Here is a 20,392-nt window from a genome sequence, read left to right on the forward strand (position 1 = left end):
AGGTTCTAAAAATATGTTTGCTGGCGAAAAACCACTGGCGTATTTCAAGCTAAGATACAGGATACTAATAAGTCTACAATATTCTTGGTAATAATGGTATTTAAGACGAAGACCAGAAGAATCTCATTTAAAAAAATATGTTTGCTGGAATTACACACAGATTTCTCACGGTTTCTTAAATATCATATATACCATTTGAAAGGCCGCAGTTTATATTGAAATAAGTTTATACTCAACAAAGTTACTGGTTCATCTATATAAATATATAAATGTCTTTGTAAGTTTGTTTGTTGGTTTGTTTATTTGTTTGAGCATCACGCCTAAACGGCTGAACCGATTTTATTGAAATTTGGAACGTAGATAGATCCTTACTGCGTCAATAGACTATATATTTTTTATTTTACTACGACAGGGTTAGCGAAGCGCACCGGGTCAAGATAGTACGTGCATAAAGTTACCCGGTTTTTTTTACCAGTAACTCAAAATTTTGGAGGTGCTTGGCAGATTTCAAAACAGTTTCTTGTTGTAGTCGAAAAATAGTATCACTTCCAAGGTATTTTTTGCTGTTGTACAGTATAATTTATTACATTAAATTTAAAAGTGCGTAAATCACTAAAAATTTAACTTACATTTTTCTTTGATACATTTCTTTGTTATCTTTTAATAATATTAGAAACGATTATCTTCGGTACATTATTAAATAATTTTTATAATATTCTTAAAATATTCCATAGCTTGACTAATTTCTCCAAAAGCAACAATTTATGTTCAATTTATACCTAAATTTACAAAGGAAACAAATATTACTCATACGTTAGGCGTGCACAGTAATAAAATAAATATTAATCATACGCACCAATTTCCTGAAATGAATAAATTTCTTTAACATTTTTTTTATACAAATTTTATGTTATTTTGTTTGTATTTTTAAGATAGCAGCATACGTATATAAAAAGGCCATAATTTAACCTTCTAATCATAAAAAGAAAATACAATGAGCGTTGTACACCTTTACAAAATTTTGTATAAAAACAGATAAATTTTATCCTAAAAAACAGAAACATATAAAATTTTCTTAATACTTGTTAGTACTCTATAAAATTAGGGATAAGTAAAGCGGGTTATAAAGAATGAAACATTGGACATGCTTTTGCATTCAAATTACTTGGATAGTTTAATTTGTTACTATTTTTGTTTAAGTAGTTAAAGAGTTTAATTATTTATTAAAAATATGCAAATATCTATGATATGAGTGCTTGCAATATTCTGTTATGAAACAGCTGAAGTATATCTCAAGTTCTTCACTGCTGCAATTTAAAACACCTTTAGTGTTTTTTTCTTTAGCCTTGACTTGTTTTCTGGCTCATATAATATTTTTTTATATAGTGTTTTCTCATATTAAATTTAAGCCATCATAAAAGAGTATAAACTTTAAAACCTTAAAGCCATTATAGAAAACAGCATAAAAAACCGAAAAGAAACATACAACTCAGCCATAATTTATAAAAATAAATCTGTGTAAGAACCCACTGGCAGCCAAAAAAAATGTGTAAAAAAAGAACAGCAAAATATGAAAAGCGAAAACATTTTTTAAAATTGAAAGAAAAAGAAGAGCAGTACACAGATAAAAATCAAAAAGAAAAAAGACAAGAAATAATAAAGTGAAGGTGTGTATGTACTTGAAGGAAAAAATATGTTAACAATGTCATAATATACCGAAAATGCGCAACGCATATTAAAATTTTATATCGAAAACAGGCACAGCTACAAAATAGCAATAAGTATAAAAAAACACTTGCACACAGTATTTACATACATATGTGTATATTAGGGTGGAATACTGTTTGAGCAGTCATATTTTTCACAAATTAGTTCAAAGTACTCTGAAATTATACTGTAAAGTATGCCGAAAATCGGGCAACCTTTGTCCATAGTCCCCATACGAGGCCACTTCAACATTTAATTTTTTTTTGAAAATATTTCTACTTTGAATCTAAAAACGAAACTTCAAATGTGCAAATTCCAGACGTTATCAGATTTTGCTCAAATATTCATTCAAATATTAATTATGGTTGACAAATAGAAATTTGGGAAATTGGCGGAATTTAAAATCGCAAAAGTTCGAAAAAAGGACCACCCTGGTGTGCATGTGTATCAGAATAATATGATTCGATACGATTCCATATGAAAAATACTGAAAAAAGCAACTAAAAACTTTAACAAAACAGTTGAATTGAAGCACAAGTAGCAGTGAAGCACACACTACAAAACTGTAAAGGATGTTCAGGCACTTATACGGCAGGAGTATGTGAATGTGTGTTTATTTTTGTATATCTGTGTATTTATAAAATGACAGTGTAAAGTGCTTTATTTGGAAAGTGTGTGATATTATTTTTTGTTGGAATTTTTCAATATTTGTTATCGTAAGAGGCTCTATTGCGACAGAGGTGTGGTAAGACATTTTGAAAATTTTAAATAGGGGAAATGGGAGGAGCTTTTGGCGAACACTTGAACTTTGTCGTGTTTTCATAAAATCAATGAATAAATAACTTCAACTAATGATAGATTTGTCCATTATTTCTTTCAACAAACTAGGTTATCTAGATTCTGAATAAGTTGTCGCTTCCAAATACTGCTATTTATTTCCAAATTTGAAAAAGTTTAGAAGATTTAGCATTCATCAGAAATTCAGATTTGCATCGAATGTATTTGCTCATAAAATTTTAAGTATTCTGAATAAAACCCTATTATTTGAAGCATAAGCTCATCACATTTGTATAAACTGTTTCAATTTCAAATCAAAAAAAGAATTTAAGTCTCTAAATTTAGTTCATATTTTTTAATTTACCTCTAAATTTAAAATACTAAAAAGCCAGCTTGGCTTTTCCCAGCTTCCTTTAAATCAATATGTATTTATACATAACTCCACCTAAACATATTTATGTATGTCTCATTCCTTCTAGCTGCACCTAAAACTCCAACGCTTTTATCAGTTACCATGCATAAAACACGATTTCTTTGACTTAAAATATTGGTATTTGTATGTCACATATTTATTTTACATGTATTTTAAACAAACACATACACATTAATGTTATAACGTAATCACAAACATAAGTGTTTGTGCAATATTTACCGCTACATCATACACACATGTATATAACGTTACCTCAAACCCAAACGGCCTCATTCTTACAAAGCTAATATTCAATTGTAAGCAGCAATAATACTTTCATTTTGCATATGAATTTAATTCACCTGTAAAATTATTGAATTAATTGGTATGGCCGATATCATTTTAAGTGACGATATCTACATACATACATATGCATGTACGTATGTATGTATATTTTGATCATTTCTGTTTTACTTTTGTGAGAACGTGCATGTGCTGGTGAATGAATTTCTAAAAGAAATAAGCGTGATTGCGGCAAATAATACGTAAGCATACGTGTTGGCAATAAAATAAATTTTCAAGGCCTTTTTCCTTCCATCCGTACGTGTACGGTAGAGATATTAAGGAAGGTTGTTTCATAAATACTGTGACAAAAGTTGGGTAAATAGTTAATGCTTTCATATAATTTTTATAATATTCCCTGACAAATATCTTAAAAATTCAAAACAATTAATTTTCCACTTATCCATATGTAAATTTACAAAGCAAATAAATATTTCACATACTTTTAGGTGCGCACATTAATAAAATAAATATTAATCATACGCACCACATTCCTTTGTACTATTTTTTTATTTCTTTGTACAAGGTTTATGTTATTTTTATACCCACCACCAAAACACATCGAAATATTTATCGCAGATGCACAAAAGTATATATATTCTGAGCCTTTATACAATTCTAAGACGATCTAGCTATGTCTGCCCATCTAACCAGATAGTCTAAATGTTGAATGCACGATAGAGCCTACAGGGAAGAACTAAGGGCGATGAAATTTTTCTCAAATATGCCTTGTTGATCAGAAACGATTAGTTTTGAAAATGGAAAAAATCATTCCAGTTGAACCAGAGTTCTGGACCAAACAGTGAGATAACGTTAAAAAAATTGCTCAAAAATTGCAATTTTATCTTAATATTTAGCAGATAAAGCATCGAAATTTTGCACATGATATTACTATTATAAAAGAACAATTTCTACCCATACAAAATTTATTATCGAAAATAGCTTAAATCCGATATAAATAAATTTACAAAAATCGGTGTCAGTCTTATATTGCTGGTGAGAATATAAGAGAGTATATATAAGGCATAGCTGAATATAACGATTAAGCCTCTCCTAAGAACTATTTGTATTTAAAATAAGGTTTGTTTTTAAAAATAAATTTTTAGTTATTTTAATCTCCCATCGATGAGGAGGAGAGTGTTATAGATTTCTTATGGTTTTTATTAACCATCGCCATAATAATAGCATATCCAGCTAACAGTTTTAAACTTAATTTAGAATATCTACCTTGTTCGATGAAATTTATAAAAAATATACTATGCTATTTTTCTTAATAATGCAAACACTACAAATTTTAAAACTTTCACATTGGAAAGACAAATTTACAAACCACAAATTTTCAATTACTCAAAATCTCCCGAATTGTACTCAAGTGTTTTGGATTAGGTTACATAGCAACGTCGGAGTTTGCGAGTACACTCGGAGGCCCTTAAGTCCATTATGATAATATTATATGCTCATATTAATCATGAGTTGTACATTAATTAGAATTCCGAAAACAACGAAAAACTATGTACTTGGAAACCAATTATAAACGAGGAACTAACATACATTTTAGGAGTCCTTTTCAGACCTTTGGAAAACAAATTCGTATCCACTGCATTGAGCAACGATGTCGCGTAATAGGTTTACGGAAATCTATCAATTCGTTCGATTTGACTGACTTTAGGTCAATTGTGAGTCACGTACCTAATAAAAATCATACCCACAAAATCCTGAATGTAGAAAATTTTTAGTAGACGCAGTATCTTCTGAGTGAAGCCAGACAATTATTACTATTGGCAAGACAATTTGACCTTGTAAGGTCGAATTTGAAAGCCTAGTTTAATACATATTTAATACTCGCCTGGAAAACAGAACAAATATGTATTGGGAAACCTGTCCTATTCATATGATGATATTCGATATCACTATCAAAGGGATGTACAGCAGTGTTGACTAAGGATGACTTGTTTGTATCTCTCCCTCCCTGTGCAGGCAAACATATTAAATAGGCATTGTTATGTTAATGATGTTAAAGTTATACCTAATTTTTGTTTGGTAGAGATTAAATTATATCATTCTTCTTCCGGATGTATCGATTAGGCAAACGAATCAGTGTTACCGCGTAAAGTGGGTTACCTCTATTCTGAAGCCAAATCATCGACCATATTCGATATTGCAATCAGAGGAATATACTGCATGGGTTACCTCTATTCTAAAGCCAAATCATCGACCATATTCGATATTGCAATCAGAGGAATATGCGCAACAGTTTCGTTCAATGTCTTTCCCCCATGTCCGTGGCTCAATACTAACTCAGAAAGGTGAAATATATGCTGAACCAGAATATTATTTAAATTGAGAATACATTTTATACTTGTAAGATCGAAGTGAAGTGTTTGGTGCAGCTTTAATACTTGCGTTCTTATCACTCGATCCACTGCAAAGATTTTCGCTTGAAAAGCTGCCCAGGTATTGACAAACCCTGAATCCAAAATTTGCCAAATAAAATACCCAAGCATCTGAAAATACTAAGATCAAATTAGGAGATCACCAAGGATAGAGTTAACGGCACAGTAATATATTGCCGGTATCATAATCCTAAAAATCCTATACAATTTCGTATTAGTATTTTTCTTAGACTAGTTTCATTTCAAATACGGTCGTTCTTCAGTCCGCTTGACACCTTGAGTCTTAAATCCAACATACCAAAGAAGCATTTTATGCAGATGTAGCGTCTGCTCCATACTGGCTTCAGGACTGGAATTCATTGAGCCAATAATAATAATATATCAGGATAGTCTCTGGATTTATTGTGAAAGGTCGTCCAATAGGGACTTCCGAACACTGACAGTAGATATCGATCATGCTGCTGAAGCTACATCTATCAAATTGACTGTCATTTATTAAGTTTATTTTGCAAAATTACCATTAACGGACATAGCGATCAAAATCAAGTGCAAATGATAAAATTGTTTTATCCAAATGGCAGTTCTGATCGGCAAACGTCCTGCGCGCTTCACCATTTAACTTGATAAGACCAATTTCTGGATGAATTCATTGTTTAGTTTGTGTCATCGGCCCACATCGGTTCATCACCATCGCCAGGCACTAAAGGTCGATTACCAACTTAGCTTAAGCTACATTAGACATTCTGCACGAGCGAGATGAGGGCATGGTCATTTCACGTGGAGGTGATGTGAACAGGCCACCGAGATCGTGCGACTTGACCCCATTAGACATTTTCGTGTGGTGTTTTCTTAAGTAGTAGATGTATGCGAATAATCTTCATACCACAGCAGCCCTTAAAACAAACATAACAATAAGCTATCGGTCAAATTCCGCCGGCTTTATATGTCAAAGTCATGGAAAATAAGACATATAGGATCAGCGAAGCCACGGCTGGCAATTAGACGATGTAATATTCCATACATAATGGAATCGATAGGCCTTCCGAAACAACTGTACAAAAAATTTTACAATTTTGGGTTTGTTTCTTGCTCACAGATTGCAAATTTATCCCCTATGACATCGCCATATTAAACATAAAGGTCGCCTTCATATAAAGTGGTAGTATCTATTAATTTCGATCCATATCAATTTGGAACAAATCATGTGGCAAGTTTTGTGCTACTTCTCTTCCCCAATGAACAATATAAGTTTTGATACCCCTTGCCTTTCCTAAAGTTTTCTTCAACTATGCTGTTGTTTGCAATCAACTCTCAACATTACGTTTTCATGGATCTTCGAGACCAGAATCAGGCCATGGTATCTGGCTTTCTTGGAAACTTTAATTTACTTTATCACTTTCCTCGTTTCATAACACAACGTCATTAGCATAAGCGACTACCTCGGTTATTGTTCAACTGAGCCTGAAAAGGATTTTATTTATGACAAGGTAACTCGTCAATGAATTGTGCCTCTTTTTCCCAATGTTCACACACTACTTCTAAAATTGATTAATTCGCTCTTCAGCATATTTCTCGTTCATCCGATAAGATTCGACTATTCAGTATACATTTAAATTGTCTCTGTATCCATAAGTATTTTCTCGATATTTTTAACAACGCCAAGCGAGTATATTTGCACTAATCTTATATTAAGTATGTAGTATATTGCGTCTGGCAGAAGTTACACGAGTTGTGAATATTCGAACCACAAACTTCTCAAACTACCTCCACTCATATGTTTTTCTTCACATATAGGTATGCATATTGAAAGTTTATGTCAATACTTATACGATTGACTAGATGTACGGATATGCCATACGTAAATACGACAAAAAGGAATCGTTAAAAAAATAATAAATGTATATATTTTTATTAAAAAAATTCTACGTTGAAATTTCAGTTTTCCATACACATCATATTCATTTAAAAGAAACACAGTTGGAAGAAGAATTTCACTTTTTTTTAATAACTTTTTCAGAAAAAAAAAATTGAGAGAATATTTATACAGCATGTACAGATGAATATATTGTATGAAGGTTTATAGGCCATTAAATTGTGCTTATGAAAAATTTATTTGTTGAGAGCAGCTCTATTGTTCTATTGTTTGTTTGCCACAGAGATTTTTTTACATACAGTATTTTATTTTTGTTTTTTTGTATGAAACATATTTTTTTGTACTGGCAGAATTTATAGTACAAATTTTGGTACTTTTTTTTAAGTAAATATGAGAATGTATGTATAGTTTTTATGTTTAAAATTTTGTTGCTGTTACTTACATACTACATTCAATTTCCACATGGTTTCTAAATATAAACCATTGACATTTGGGTTTTCTGCTCGACATGTTATCGATTTACCATCATCATCTGTTGTTGGCACAAAACTCAATTCTGAACGTGTTGTATTGCTGGAAATGTCATCCTGCAATGAAAAATAACAAAAAAAGACATGTTTAAACAAAAACAAAGATTTTTTTATTGTAAAGTTTTAACATTATTTGACCCTTTAAATAATAAAAAACAATGATTATAAATATTTTTTAAATGCCTGTTAAAATTGTTTTGTAATTTTTGAACAATAGAATATTTTTTAATAATTTGTAAATATTTTTTGTTGCGTACTTTTTTATAACAATGAAACCTTTATTAATTTTCACTAGATTTATAACAATTGACCTAATTTTTATTTAATTTAATCATAAATCAATTTCTATCTGGTTACTGACAAGTGATTGTATTGCAAGAGAATGGTTGTGATTTTGAGTTAAAGGATGAGGAAATGAATGTTGAAATATAAAAAAATGATTGCAATTGAATTTAATTAAAATTAAAACTAAAGAATTTGTAGGTATTTATTCATTTTGAAAGGGAAATCAAGCTAAAATAAAGTTATATTAATGAAAAAATTTAACATTATTTGAGAATGATAAGAATCTTAAAATTTTTAAGAAACTAGGTTGTCTACCGGTTTGAAACGCTGAAAAGGTATTTTTTCTGTAAAGCTATTTTAGCGATAACGGTATTTTTTATTATTTTGGTAACGATAAATTTAAAATTATGTTTTTGAGGCTAAATTCTACCTTCTATAATTTTCATTCTCCCCAATTATATTTTCAAACATTTTTTAATTATTTTTGCTAAATTACTAAACTTTACACAATTTTATTTTTAATTCAATTAAACATAATTTATTGTTTAAATTATGTTAAAACAATAAGCAAATAAATAGTTCGTACAATAAAATTATCCTAAATAAATAAACAATATACAAATTATGCTTATTAACGCATACTTGCAAATGCACAATTCATTAAAAAAATTTTGAAATTCATTTATTTTTTCTTGTTTAAATATTTATTTAAATATTAACCAATGAACCTAAATAAATATAATAATATTAAATTTCATTTAAAATAATAACAATCGTATTAATTAAACTTCATTTGTAGAAAATAATTCAGGCAAATTAAAAAAATTAAATATTTTACAACAGTCACAGAGATTAAAAGAATTTTTATTTTATATTTATGACTTTTAATAAAATATTTATAATGCTGAAATATTTATAAATCACAATGAAAACAGTTGGTTGATGTTTAACACTCAATTTTAGCTTTTTAACGATGCACTTATGGGCTTCAATTTTTAACGTAAGCACGATTTTTTTCTAAAGTCTTTTTTATTTTAATTTATTGGATTCTAGGGAATATAACTAAAAGTGTTTAATCGAATTCTGCCAGCCAAAAATGTATGACAATTTCAGTCTTCAATACATGCTCCTATTAGCTTTTCAAAACTCAAACTAAAACCCTACTTATATTTTCCATACATATTCTTACATGACAAACAACATTAGATATAATGTGTTCAATTTTTATTAGATTATCTTTGGTATATTATTAAATAATTCTTAATATTTTTTAAATATCACATACAGTGGTGGCCACCAATTTAAGACAAATACTTGAATTTTTTTCATCAACTGAATTTTAAGTGCCATAGAGCCAAAATGAAAGGACATCTAAGGGTATGAAAATTATAATTAATGTTTCTAGTTTCTGAAAAATGTTTGGAAAAATCGGAAAAAGATATATGGACAAAGATATGTGGAAATACGTTGACCCACCTCAGCGAACATCCGCTGTTAATAACATGATATGACCGAAACTAATGGAACTAAAAATACGAAATTTGGTCCGAATATTTTATAATAATAAAAATATAATGATATAAATGTGAGAAAATATGTTTATTTAAAAAAAAAATTTATGGTGAAGTTGTAGAAAAATTGTATGTGTTTGTGGTGAATATGTATGAATTGACACAGTCGCATAAAACACACTTTTGTGTTAAAACAATCCTCATGCATACATATTTGTGGAAATATTTGAAAAAATAATTGACAATCACGTGGAATTTAGCAAACAATTTTTGTCTTAAATTCCTGGCCACCACTGTAGCTTGACTAATTCCTCCAAAACCCACAATAATTTCTTTTCAATTTGTAAATTTACAAATAAAACAAATATTTCACATACGCTTAGGCGTTCACATTAATAAAATAAATATTAATCATACGCACCATTTTCCTTATTATTATACACTTCACCTTCGTGAGATGGGTATATACATAATATGTATATAAAAATACATTTGACAAAAAAGCTTAAAATTTGTTGTTGCTGTTTTAAAGAAAACTATTGCTCTTTCAAACAAAAGAAAAAGCGCTACTTGTTTATTGGATATTTGTCTATAATGTTTATATATAACATTTCTTTAATTTTCTACACAAGAACTTTTGTTAGTAGTTTTTACAGTTTTTTCGCTCTCCTGAAAAGTTGACGTTTTAGAAAGAAGCCGTTTTGTCAAATGTCCACAGATATGTATAAGTTTGTCACTCCGTTTGTAATTTCCACAATGTAATTTTCCGACCCTATAAAATATATATATTATGGATCCTTATAGATAGCGGAGTATATTAAGCCATATCCGTCTGTCTGTCTGTCTGCTGAAATCAACTTTCCGAAGCCACCAAATAACTTACATACATGATTCATACATCAATCGAGAAAATCGATCTACATATGGCTGAGATATAAGGAATAAACCAGGACAACCTCGATTTTTGACCTACATATATCTGGATTACTATGTCAATATGGATATCTAATGATAGATATTTCAAAGACCTTTGCAACGACGAATATAAGTTGGACCTACAATCGGGAAAAAATTTTTGCCGGAATTTTTTTTTTCACCAAAAGTTTTTTTCCGCTAAATATTAAAAAAAATTGAAAAAGCGAAAAAACAAATTTTAAAATTTAAAAAAATTGGAAAAAAAAATTTTTTTCAAAAAATTAAAAAAATAATTTAGTTTTCCTAAAAATATTTAAAATTTGTATTTTAAAGTACAATTTGTTGAAGGGTATATAAGATTCGGCACAGCCGAATATAGCTCTCTTACTTGTTTTTTTTTATTTTGTTATACAAATTTTATGTTATTTTCTTTTGTATTTTTATGTTAGGGGCATATCTTATATATAAATAGGCCACACGTTTTTTTGTGGTACATTTTTAAGTATGTTATTGTCCAGCAATATTGATGAAACATATATGGTTTAAAAGGTTATTTTCTCTAGATGTGCACAATATAATTTTAAAAGTGTTAAAAAGCGTTTTAAATTTGCTTGAAAAACAACAACATGTTTATGCACATCTAAGTACACATATGTATTTTTGTACACAAACGTGAAAAATATTTTAGCGTATACTCAAATGTAACTGTATAATTTCGTTATTAGTGGTCGAATTTTGACCACCAGGCGATCCTAGTACATATAAAAATGCCATAATTTACCTTCTAATCGTAAAATGAAAATACTGTGAACGTGTTTTTATTCAGGTTCTTTAAAATGATCTCATATTTTTTCCAATAAAACATTACTCAACAAAGTCTTTGAAATGTGCATCGTTGTTTAACTCAATTTTAACTTCAATCGTATCGTATCTTTTTTCAGTCTAATTTATACTTCAAACGTAGGTCTTTATTAAATCCAATTCTGAAGTCAATAGTTGATTCTTATTCAGTCCAATTTAAACTTCAATCGTAGATTCTTATTCAGTCTAATTTATACTTCAATCCTAGATCTTTATTAAGTCCAATTTTAACTTCAATAGTAGATTCTTATTCAGTCCAATTTAAACTTCACTTGTAGATTCATATTCAGCCCAATTTAAACTTCAATCACAGATCTTTATTAAGTGAAATTTTAACTTCAATAGAAGAGTCTTATTCAGTCCAGTTAAAACTTCAATTGTAGATCTTTATTAAGTCCAATGTTGATTTCAATAGTAGACTCTTATCTTCGATTTAAACTTCAATCGTAGATCTTTATTAAGTAAAATTTTAACTTGAATTGTAGACTCTTATTGAGTCCAATTTAAACTTCAATCGTAGATCTTTATTACGTAAAATTTTAACTTCAATCGTAGATTCTTATTTAGTCCAATCTAAACTTTAATCGTAGATCTCTATTAAGTCCAATTAAGACTTCAATTGCAAATCTTTATTAAGTGAAATTTTATCTTCAATCATAGATTCTTATTCAGTCGATCGTTATTTATAGAATCTATTCAGTCAAATTTATACTTCAATCCTATAACTTTATTAAGTAAAATTTTATTTTCAATTGTAGATTCTTATTCAGTCCAATTTAAACTTCAATTGTCGATCTTTATTAAGTAAAATTTTAACTTCAATCGTAGATTCTTATTCAGTCCAATTTTAACTTCAATCGCAGAACTCTATTAAGTGAAATTTTAACTTCAATCGCAGAACTCTATTAAGTGAAATTTTAACTTCAGTTGTAGATTCTTATTCAGCCTAATTTAAACTTCAATCGTAGATCTTTATAAAGTGCAATTTTAACGAGTCAGTCTTATTAACACTTCCATGGTAGATCTTTATTTTAACAGTCCTGTTCAGTCAACTAAAAGTCATGTACCCTCCATAAAGTAGAATAATCTGCATGTAAAACTCGTTACTGTTTTTAGGCCGGAACCGATAGAAATCTAATATTTCCCTAAACACACAAAACCTATCAAAGCTTTTTTTAATAACACTCCGCTACAAAATGACACTTTTTGTCAGAACTTGAAAAGAGACATAATGGGGGTTGTAGGCCTAGGTGAGGACATACTAAAACCGTTTTCAAAGGTCTTTAAACACCCTCAAAATTTTGAGATATTTTGAGAAAACTGTTTAAACGTAGGTCGTAGTACTTTAGTACCTCAAACTCACTCATTTTTAGAACGATTTCAAAATTATAAACAATTATGGATAGACAAAGAATTAAGCTTTCATGAAATGTATGCACAAAATGTATAGCAAAATTGCGTAAGTTTTTATAAAAAGTTTCGCATTATTTTAAATTGTTCTTCGTAATTTTTCATATTCAACAATAGTTAATGTAATTTTTTTCTATAAAAACCTATTCTATTTTGCGCAGTTTTTTAAAGACAACTTTATATGGAAAAAAATAAGATATTATTTGTTAAAATCGGTTTATATTTGCAAAAGTTATTAAACTTTTTTGAAAACAGTTCGAAAAAATTTACCTTGTAAATTCAAAATTTTAGGAATATTTTTTTTCCCAACAGTTTTTTGTTTATTTTTATTTATATGCGCTGGGGGGAGAAAATACTAAAAATGGTATTAATTAAAAGTTGAATAACTTTTAGAATTTTTATCCGATTTGAATAATTAAAACCATGTTTTGTTAAGAACTAAATTTTCTATATATGTTGGTATAAATTTTTATAAACTTTCATATCAAAATAAGCAATGAAAAGCGACTAAAATTGTTTGTTTTTCTTTTAGATATTCTTTACAAAAACAATACTCATAACTTATAAATGTATCAAAAAATGCACGTCTTTGTAAAGCGTAATCAGTTTTCTTTCCAAACCCGTTAAAAAATTTAAAGTCGGACGAAAACTGACTAAGCTACAGGTCGATAAGTCGACGAAAATCACTGAAAACGGTTTTTTGAGAATAACTTCTGAATTTGAGGGCGTTTCTGAAATTTTTAGAGACAATTTGTAGAGTACTCAGCAAGTCCTATAACCCACGCTTGGCCGTTTTCCAAGTTTTTTCCATCGTAGCACGGTGTAATTGAAGACCTTTTTTACATATTGAACTATTTTCAATTCAATATTATATTTTCGTTTTTTCCAAATAGCATTGGTTTTCAAATGTCTGGAAGCCAATAAGTTTTATTGAATTATATTTTAATCCTCTTCAAATTAATACTTCCCAGCCAAACTTTCAAGATTTTGCTCCATATTTTCCACATTTAATTTAAAATCTTTGCAGTTGATGCACTATTTTTAAAGTGTTCCACTTTCCTCTATCAATAAAATTAATTTCCAAACTTAAACATGATATTTCCAGCGAAATCAATACAAATACAAAAATGTTACAAACTGAAAACAAAAACTTTAAAACACTAACAAAAAAAAAAAAACAAGCAAAAAAATTTAAATTAAAACATAATATAATTTTCACTGTTTTCTATTGGTATTTGGTGGTTTTATTTAGATTACGCGTAAACGGAAATGAAAATACATTTCCGTTAACAGTGTATGTATGGGTGTAACTGAGCTTTTGTATGCAAGTGTGTGTGTGTATATAAAAGCTTGTGTTAAAAATTGAGGGCAAATTTTGCAAATAAATGAATGGTTTGCAGTTAGCAGTTAGATTGGTATGCATTTCATTATATTACAGATTGTTTGTTTTTTCTCTACTTTTTTTTTATGGTATTTTCATTTGAATTCTATGGTTTTTGTTTTGTTTTCAAGGAATAATGATGACTAGTACGATTACTGTAACCACAGCAGTGGTATTGACTATAATGGAAACATTTAAATCACATTATCGTTGTTTAGTTTAGTCTCCATCGTAAACACAATGTACTTATAGTTTATTTAAATGCACCCTCAACAATTTTCAACAAAATGTGAAGACAAAAAAAAAACCCAAACACAATTGCATTACAAATATAAGTTTAGAGGAGAAAAAAAAACATAGAAATAAATAGCATTGCATTTTGCAATTCATTGTGACTGTATGTTGAGAAAATTTACGAAATTTAACAGAATGATTTGAAATAAAGTTGCAGGAATAATTTAGAATTTTTTTTAATGAAAAAATAAAATTTTTAAAGGAGATTATTTATTTGCTAGCTGATACGGTGCAGTGTTTCGCCACTATAATAGTAATCAAATTAAAAATAGTTTAACAACGAAAATTTGATGTAGTTTTGAAGGATATAACATAATATGCTGTTATCGATAATGAAACGATAACAGCAATTACGCTATAATTCCGTATGTTTTGACACCACTAAAATAATCTTAATTTGACTATAGAATCAGCCCTACTTGATATGGGGAAGGACCAATCTATTGTTAGGTTCATCAGCTATTTGCAGTCTAAAATTGGGACGACTATAATCTCTAGAACTACAAAAGCGGCACTGCGAGCTCAATAGGCTGGATTCCCTGAATTACAAAACTGTTGCCTATGCGTATGACATACCGGTTGCAGATTCAGGGATCAATCTGGGCACTATATATTAACGAATGAAGACTGAACTCAAAATATTAAGCCGATTTAGTATCCATAGTGGATTGAGTGTAAATCCGTGCAATACTGAATTTCCTTATTTTCCCGTTACACCGATTGAACGGTATTGAACTGACGCTCTCGGATAGCGAAAAATACTTAGGCATAATTCTGAATAGAAAACTGTCCTGGAATTTAAAAATTTTTTCGAGAAAATCAAAAGCTATGATGGCTATGTATGTCTGCAGGAAGGCCATATATTAGAGATGCAATATTCAACACAGAAAAGTAAATTGGCTAGTTGATGATGCCTCGGTCTGGAGGGAGGCAATGGAAATGGTCTCAAACTGCATTGTTTTCAAACGGGTATTAAGGAGAATAGCAATCCTGATAACAGGAGCATTGCGTATGATCCCGACTAAGTCGCATTTCACTCTGCTGAACTGGATTTCAGTTGATCTAGCTGTCAGAAAGCAGACACTGATAGCGAAGTAACTGTAGATCATATGAATATGCTAGCATTATTGTAAGCATAAAAAATCTTTCCATACATTACTAAACTCCAAGACCTTCCTTCTCGAGGAGCTTCTGCTTTTCAATTCCGACCAATGCGGAATTAAATGATGGTCTGTTCGCAGGCATAATGGATATATCCATTGACATTTATGACTGCAATAAATGTGATACAGTTGGCAGAGGAGTCTACATAAAGGAATTTGGAATTAGGATGTCCTTTAACACCCAAATGGATGTAGTATTTTACTGGCTAAGATGTCGGCTATTAAAAGAGCGGCTAACTGGCGCAGATATAACAAACTAACACAGATATTCATACATATACTAGCAGCCAAGATGTGATCAAATGCCGACATCGAATTTAGTCCATAAATGCAGGGCATCTCTGAATGGGATGGCAATACATTCAACAGTTGTATTCTTATTGGTACATTGACTGAAGGATATTGAGGGCATTCTGTTGTCCATATGGAAAGAACGGATAAATGATGCCTAATAGGAACTTGCTCAGGTACGATGTGTGAATGAATCTACTAGTGATATCACAAGAATAATACGGCCTTTTTGAATCATCTGATAGGGAATTGGAATACATAGATGCCTATGTTAGGAAGTGTAATTGGCTATTAAGGCCGGATATGCGAATCGCACCGAAGAGTGGCCTTGAATCCGCCGGATGACGGTCTCATTCACTCTCTCTTATATTTGTCTGTCTTCTTTTGTAACCCCCATAAACTCATACTATAAATCTTGCAACATCTACTTTAAATTGGTCTCATGACTTTTTCCATCTATATCTCACTCTTCTTTCTACTACTTTCTGGTAACACAAAGGGAATATTAATGGACCCAAGTGAGCTGTGAAAATCTCCTTTTGGGCCGGCTGCTACTAAACTACTAACTAGGTTAGGTTAGGTTCCATGGGTACCCACTCTTCAAGCAGCTCACTTGGGTCCATTCAAAACTGATCCCGTTGTGATATACAGGGGGTAAACATCTTGGTATTAATTATACGTCCATTGTTTCCAGGCTAAACCAACCAGATTCTCTGATGAAAGAGTAGATTCGTCTAAGACTTATCCTTGATAGCTCATCTAAGCATGATAGGAATGGTATTCCGAAGATGCGTTCCCTCAGGTTTATCAGAGCCGGGCATTGGCAGAATAGGTGTGACACCGTCTCATCCTCTTCTTCATTATGGCAGCTCCTACAGTAGTCATTATACCGTAGGCCCAATCTTGTAATGAAGGAGACAATTAGCCTTATTTGCTCACGACGAAATTCCATAAGTAGATTCTGTAATGAAGGAGACAATTAGCCTTATTTGCTCACGACGAAATTCCATAAGTAGATTCGTCCTGCTGGCATCATATACGGGCCAAGTAGACATCGTTGTAACACAGGAAGACTCATTGGTCCACCTGCTTTGTGCAGATTCATATAGTGTCCGCCGAACAGCCATCTTTCATATAGGAAGGGAGATACCAGAAAAGGGGTCGATCTCATCATCATCCATCATCGCACCCATTTTGGCCAGTTCGTCAGCTATACAATTACCCTGATTACCATCGTGGCCAGGGACCCATATAAGCGTTATCCTAGAATGTCTCGCTATATCATTAAGAGATACCCGGCATTCCTCGGTTAACCTAAATGTCGTAAAGACATTTAAATATAAATATACATATATCACCAGATATTTGATAAAACCTCAGCCAGATGGATGCACGTTTAATGGCCGTAACTTCCGCCTGTAGAGCCGTACAAAAGTTAGGTAGCCTGAAATAGGATTTAATCCCATAGTTCTCAATAAAGAAACAACCACCGACCCTATTGCCCCGCTTTGAGTCATCAGTAAATACTAGGGTATTCAATCGATTAACCGTTAATCGGTTAACCGATTAATTTTGGACGGTTAACTGTTCGAATAATTTGATATTGCCGATTTTCAAATAACAAATAAACCGATTAATTTGTGTCGATTAACCGATTAACCGAAATTCCTTTTTTTTTGCACTTTAATTTTTTTTTTTTATTTAATTTTCCATTTCAATTCAAACACAAATTTCAAATTAAAATTAGATATTTTTTGAACATCCAATAAACATGTTTAGTGAGTATGTATAACAACTGACATATTTAATTTACATGTATTTGAAACTTTGTTTGTATTTACATGTATAGACGAAACTTTTTTTTTGAATTGAGTCTTTTATCATAACTGAACGAAACATTAAATTAATCAATATCTAAAACAATCCAAAAAGGAATATTCTTGATTTCTCCAAAATATACAATCACCGAGAGAGTTTTTTCCAAGAAAAGTTTTATTAAATCTAAAGAAAAAAATCGTTTAAATTATATTCTTTTTATAAAAGATTATTTCAGAATATCTCACTAAAACTATAAAAAACTCACACATCGCTCCTTTGCTGCAACAACGTCATAATTCAAAAAAAGTCGTTTCGAGAAAAACATCTTTGAATATTTTATGACATTTTACTATTTCTTAAATAAATTTTCAACAAGTCATGCGATTTCAGAAATTTAAATAGGAGATTTTAATATCTTTCTAACCTGTATTTAACCCAAATTTTTACTTATCAAATATACGAGAAAACATGAATTTTTACAATGTTTGCAACAACAAAACACCCTCACACAAAAAATAATTAATTTTTTTGAAAACTGATAAAACTATATGAAAGATTATAGAACAGCGCATATTTTGTATTACTCAGTTCAATAAACACGGATTTTGAGTAATGATGTTGTTGCAGCAAAGAGGCGATATGTTTACAAAAATGATCTCAGATACCTTATTTGCCATTTGTTATGTTTTTGTATACAAAATTCGTTGTTGTATTTTCAATTTGAAATGAAAGTATAAATTATTCGGTTAATCGAATAATTTTAAATTAACCGATTAAATCTAAACCTCGATTAATTATTTGCTCGATTAACCGATTAAACCAGGAACCCGATTAATTGAATACTCTAGTAAATACCCTTATGACATCATCAGGGGGTAAGAGTTTGCGCTGCCATGAATCCCTATTCGGGATCTTAATATGGAAATGCCTATCGAAAAATGGTTTTGCGATGCAGTAATCGACATTACGCATAAAGGTACAGATATGAAAATTGGACCATAGGTTTCCCTCTCTATTAAGAAGGGATTTTTTAAATTCGAAGGTTTAGGGGATATAATCGGTAACCCTAAATCTTCTAAGCTGATACAGATACAAATAAAACCTAAAATGCAGCTTCATCTACTTTAAAATCTAACAGACAAGTGTTTGGTACTTTTTTGAAATTCGAACCCTTTATGGGAGAAACGGGTAAAAACTATGTTTTTGTACCTTTTTGTAGTTCAGTATCTTAGAGTGCCCATGATCTTTACCAGACCACGAACATCCAGCATTCAGTCTCATAGCAGAGCCATTTGTATCACCATCAAATCAACTGGTAACACGTTTAGGATAGTAAAAAGTGCCTTAGAGGGGGTAGTCCTTATAGCGCCTGTAATCAGTATCGCAATAGTCCTGAGGACTCGTTCCACAGCCTTACGGTGAGTAGCATTATCCAAGGCATGCCACCACACCAACTACTAACTAACTCAGTCGTTATTATGTGTTTTCCTGATTCTACATTCATTATTGTAGAAAATTCAAAAAGTACCATTTGAAGAACGAAAAAGTACCAAGTGCCCTTTATCCTTCACAAAACTAATTAATTTTTGTTTAATATAATAACAATTATTTAAAATTTTATAAAAATTTGCTTAATAATTTCGAATAAAACTTATTTTCCTACTTTTAACCCTTAAATATATGAAATTTGTACTTTTACCCCTTAAAAGTACCAAATTTATATTTGGAATTTTTTGGTTACCAAATAATACGATTCAAAATTTATATATATTTTGATCGGTTTAAAAGAAATATAGGTAGTCAAAAAGGTACAAAAACATAGTTTTTACCCGTTTCTCCCATAAAGGGTTCGAATTTCAAAAAAGTACCAAACACTTGTCTCTTAGATTTTAAAGTAGATGAAGCTGCATTTTAGGTTTTATTTGTATCTGTATCTGCTTAGAAGATTTAGGGTTACCGATTATATCCCCTAAACCTTCGAATTTAAAAAATCCCTTCTTAATAGAGAGGGAAACCTATGGTCCAATTTTCATATCTGTACCTTTATGCGTTTTTGTTTGTATATATAGATAGTTATGGTAGCAATTTTGGTAAATATTAATGATGTATAAATGCAATTTTTTGGTTGGTTTCAACCTCTTTAAGATATCTTTCGAATTAGCATTGAATCTCCTTTGAAACTGCAAAAGGTTAAACTACGTTTTTATAGTTTAACTACATTATTGATTTAAGTTTTTAATTTATTTTCAAAATTCTAATACATATACATTTCTTGCCCTCAAAAACACTACAACTTTAATCCCTCAACCTACCACTTTAATCTCTAATAATACAAAATAAAAACACTCCTCTCCTAAAGTAGGGTATGTTGAACAAAAAAAATATGCACATAAAACTAGAATTGTTTACAAAATTAGATAGAAAATATT

At 30.3% G+C, this 20,392-nt stretch overlaps 1 protein-coding gene across 1 annotated transcript in view; it reads right to left on the reverse strand.

Annotated features, from left to right (window-relative positions):
• side-II (sidestep II) overlaps positions 1-20,392 on the reverse strand; it is a 399,801-nt gene that overhangs the window by 121,229 nt on the left and 258,180 nt on the right. The window contains exon 8 of the mRNA XM_065500441.1: positions 7,947-8,091. Coding sequence (XP_065356513.1) covers positions 7,947-8,091 — 145 coding nt within the window. The remainder of the gene's footprint in view (positions 1-7,946; positions 8,092-20,392) is intronic.

The sequence above is a fragment of the Calliphora vicina genome, chromosome 2 (genome assembly GCF_958450345.1).
Source record: "Calliphora vicina chromosome 2, idCalVici1.1, whole genome shotgun sequence".
NCBI lineage: Eukaryota > Metazoa > Arthropoda > Insecta > Diptera > Calliphoridae > Calliphora > Calliphora vicina.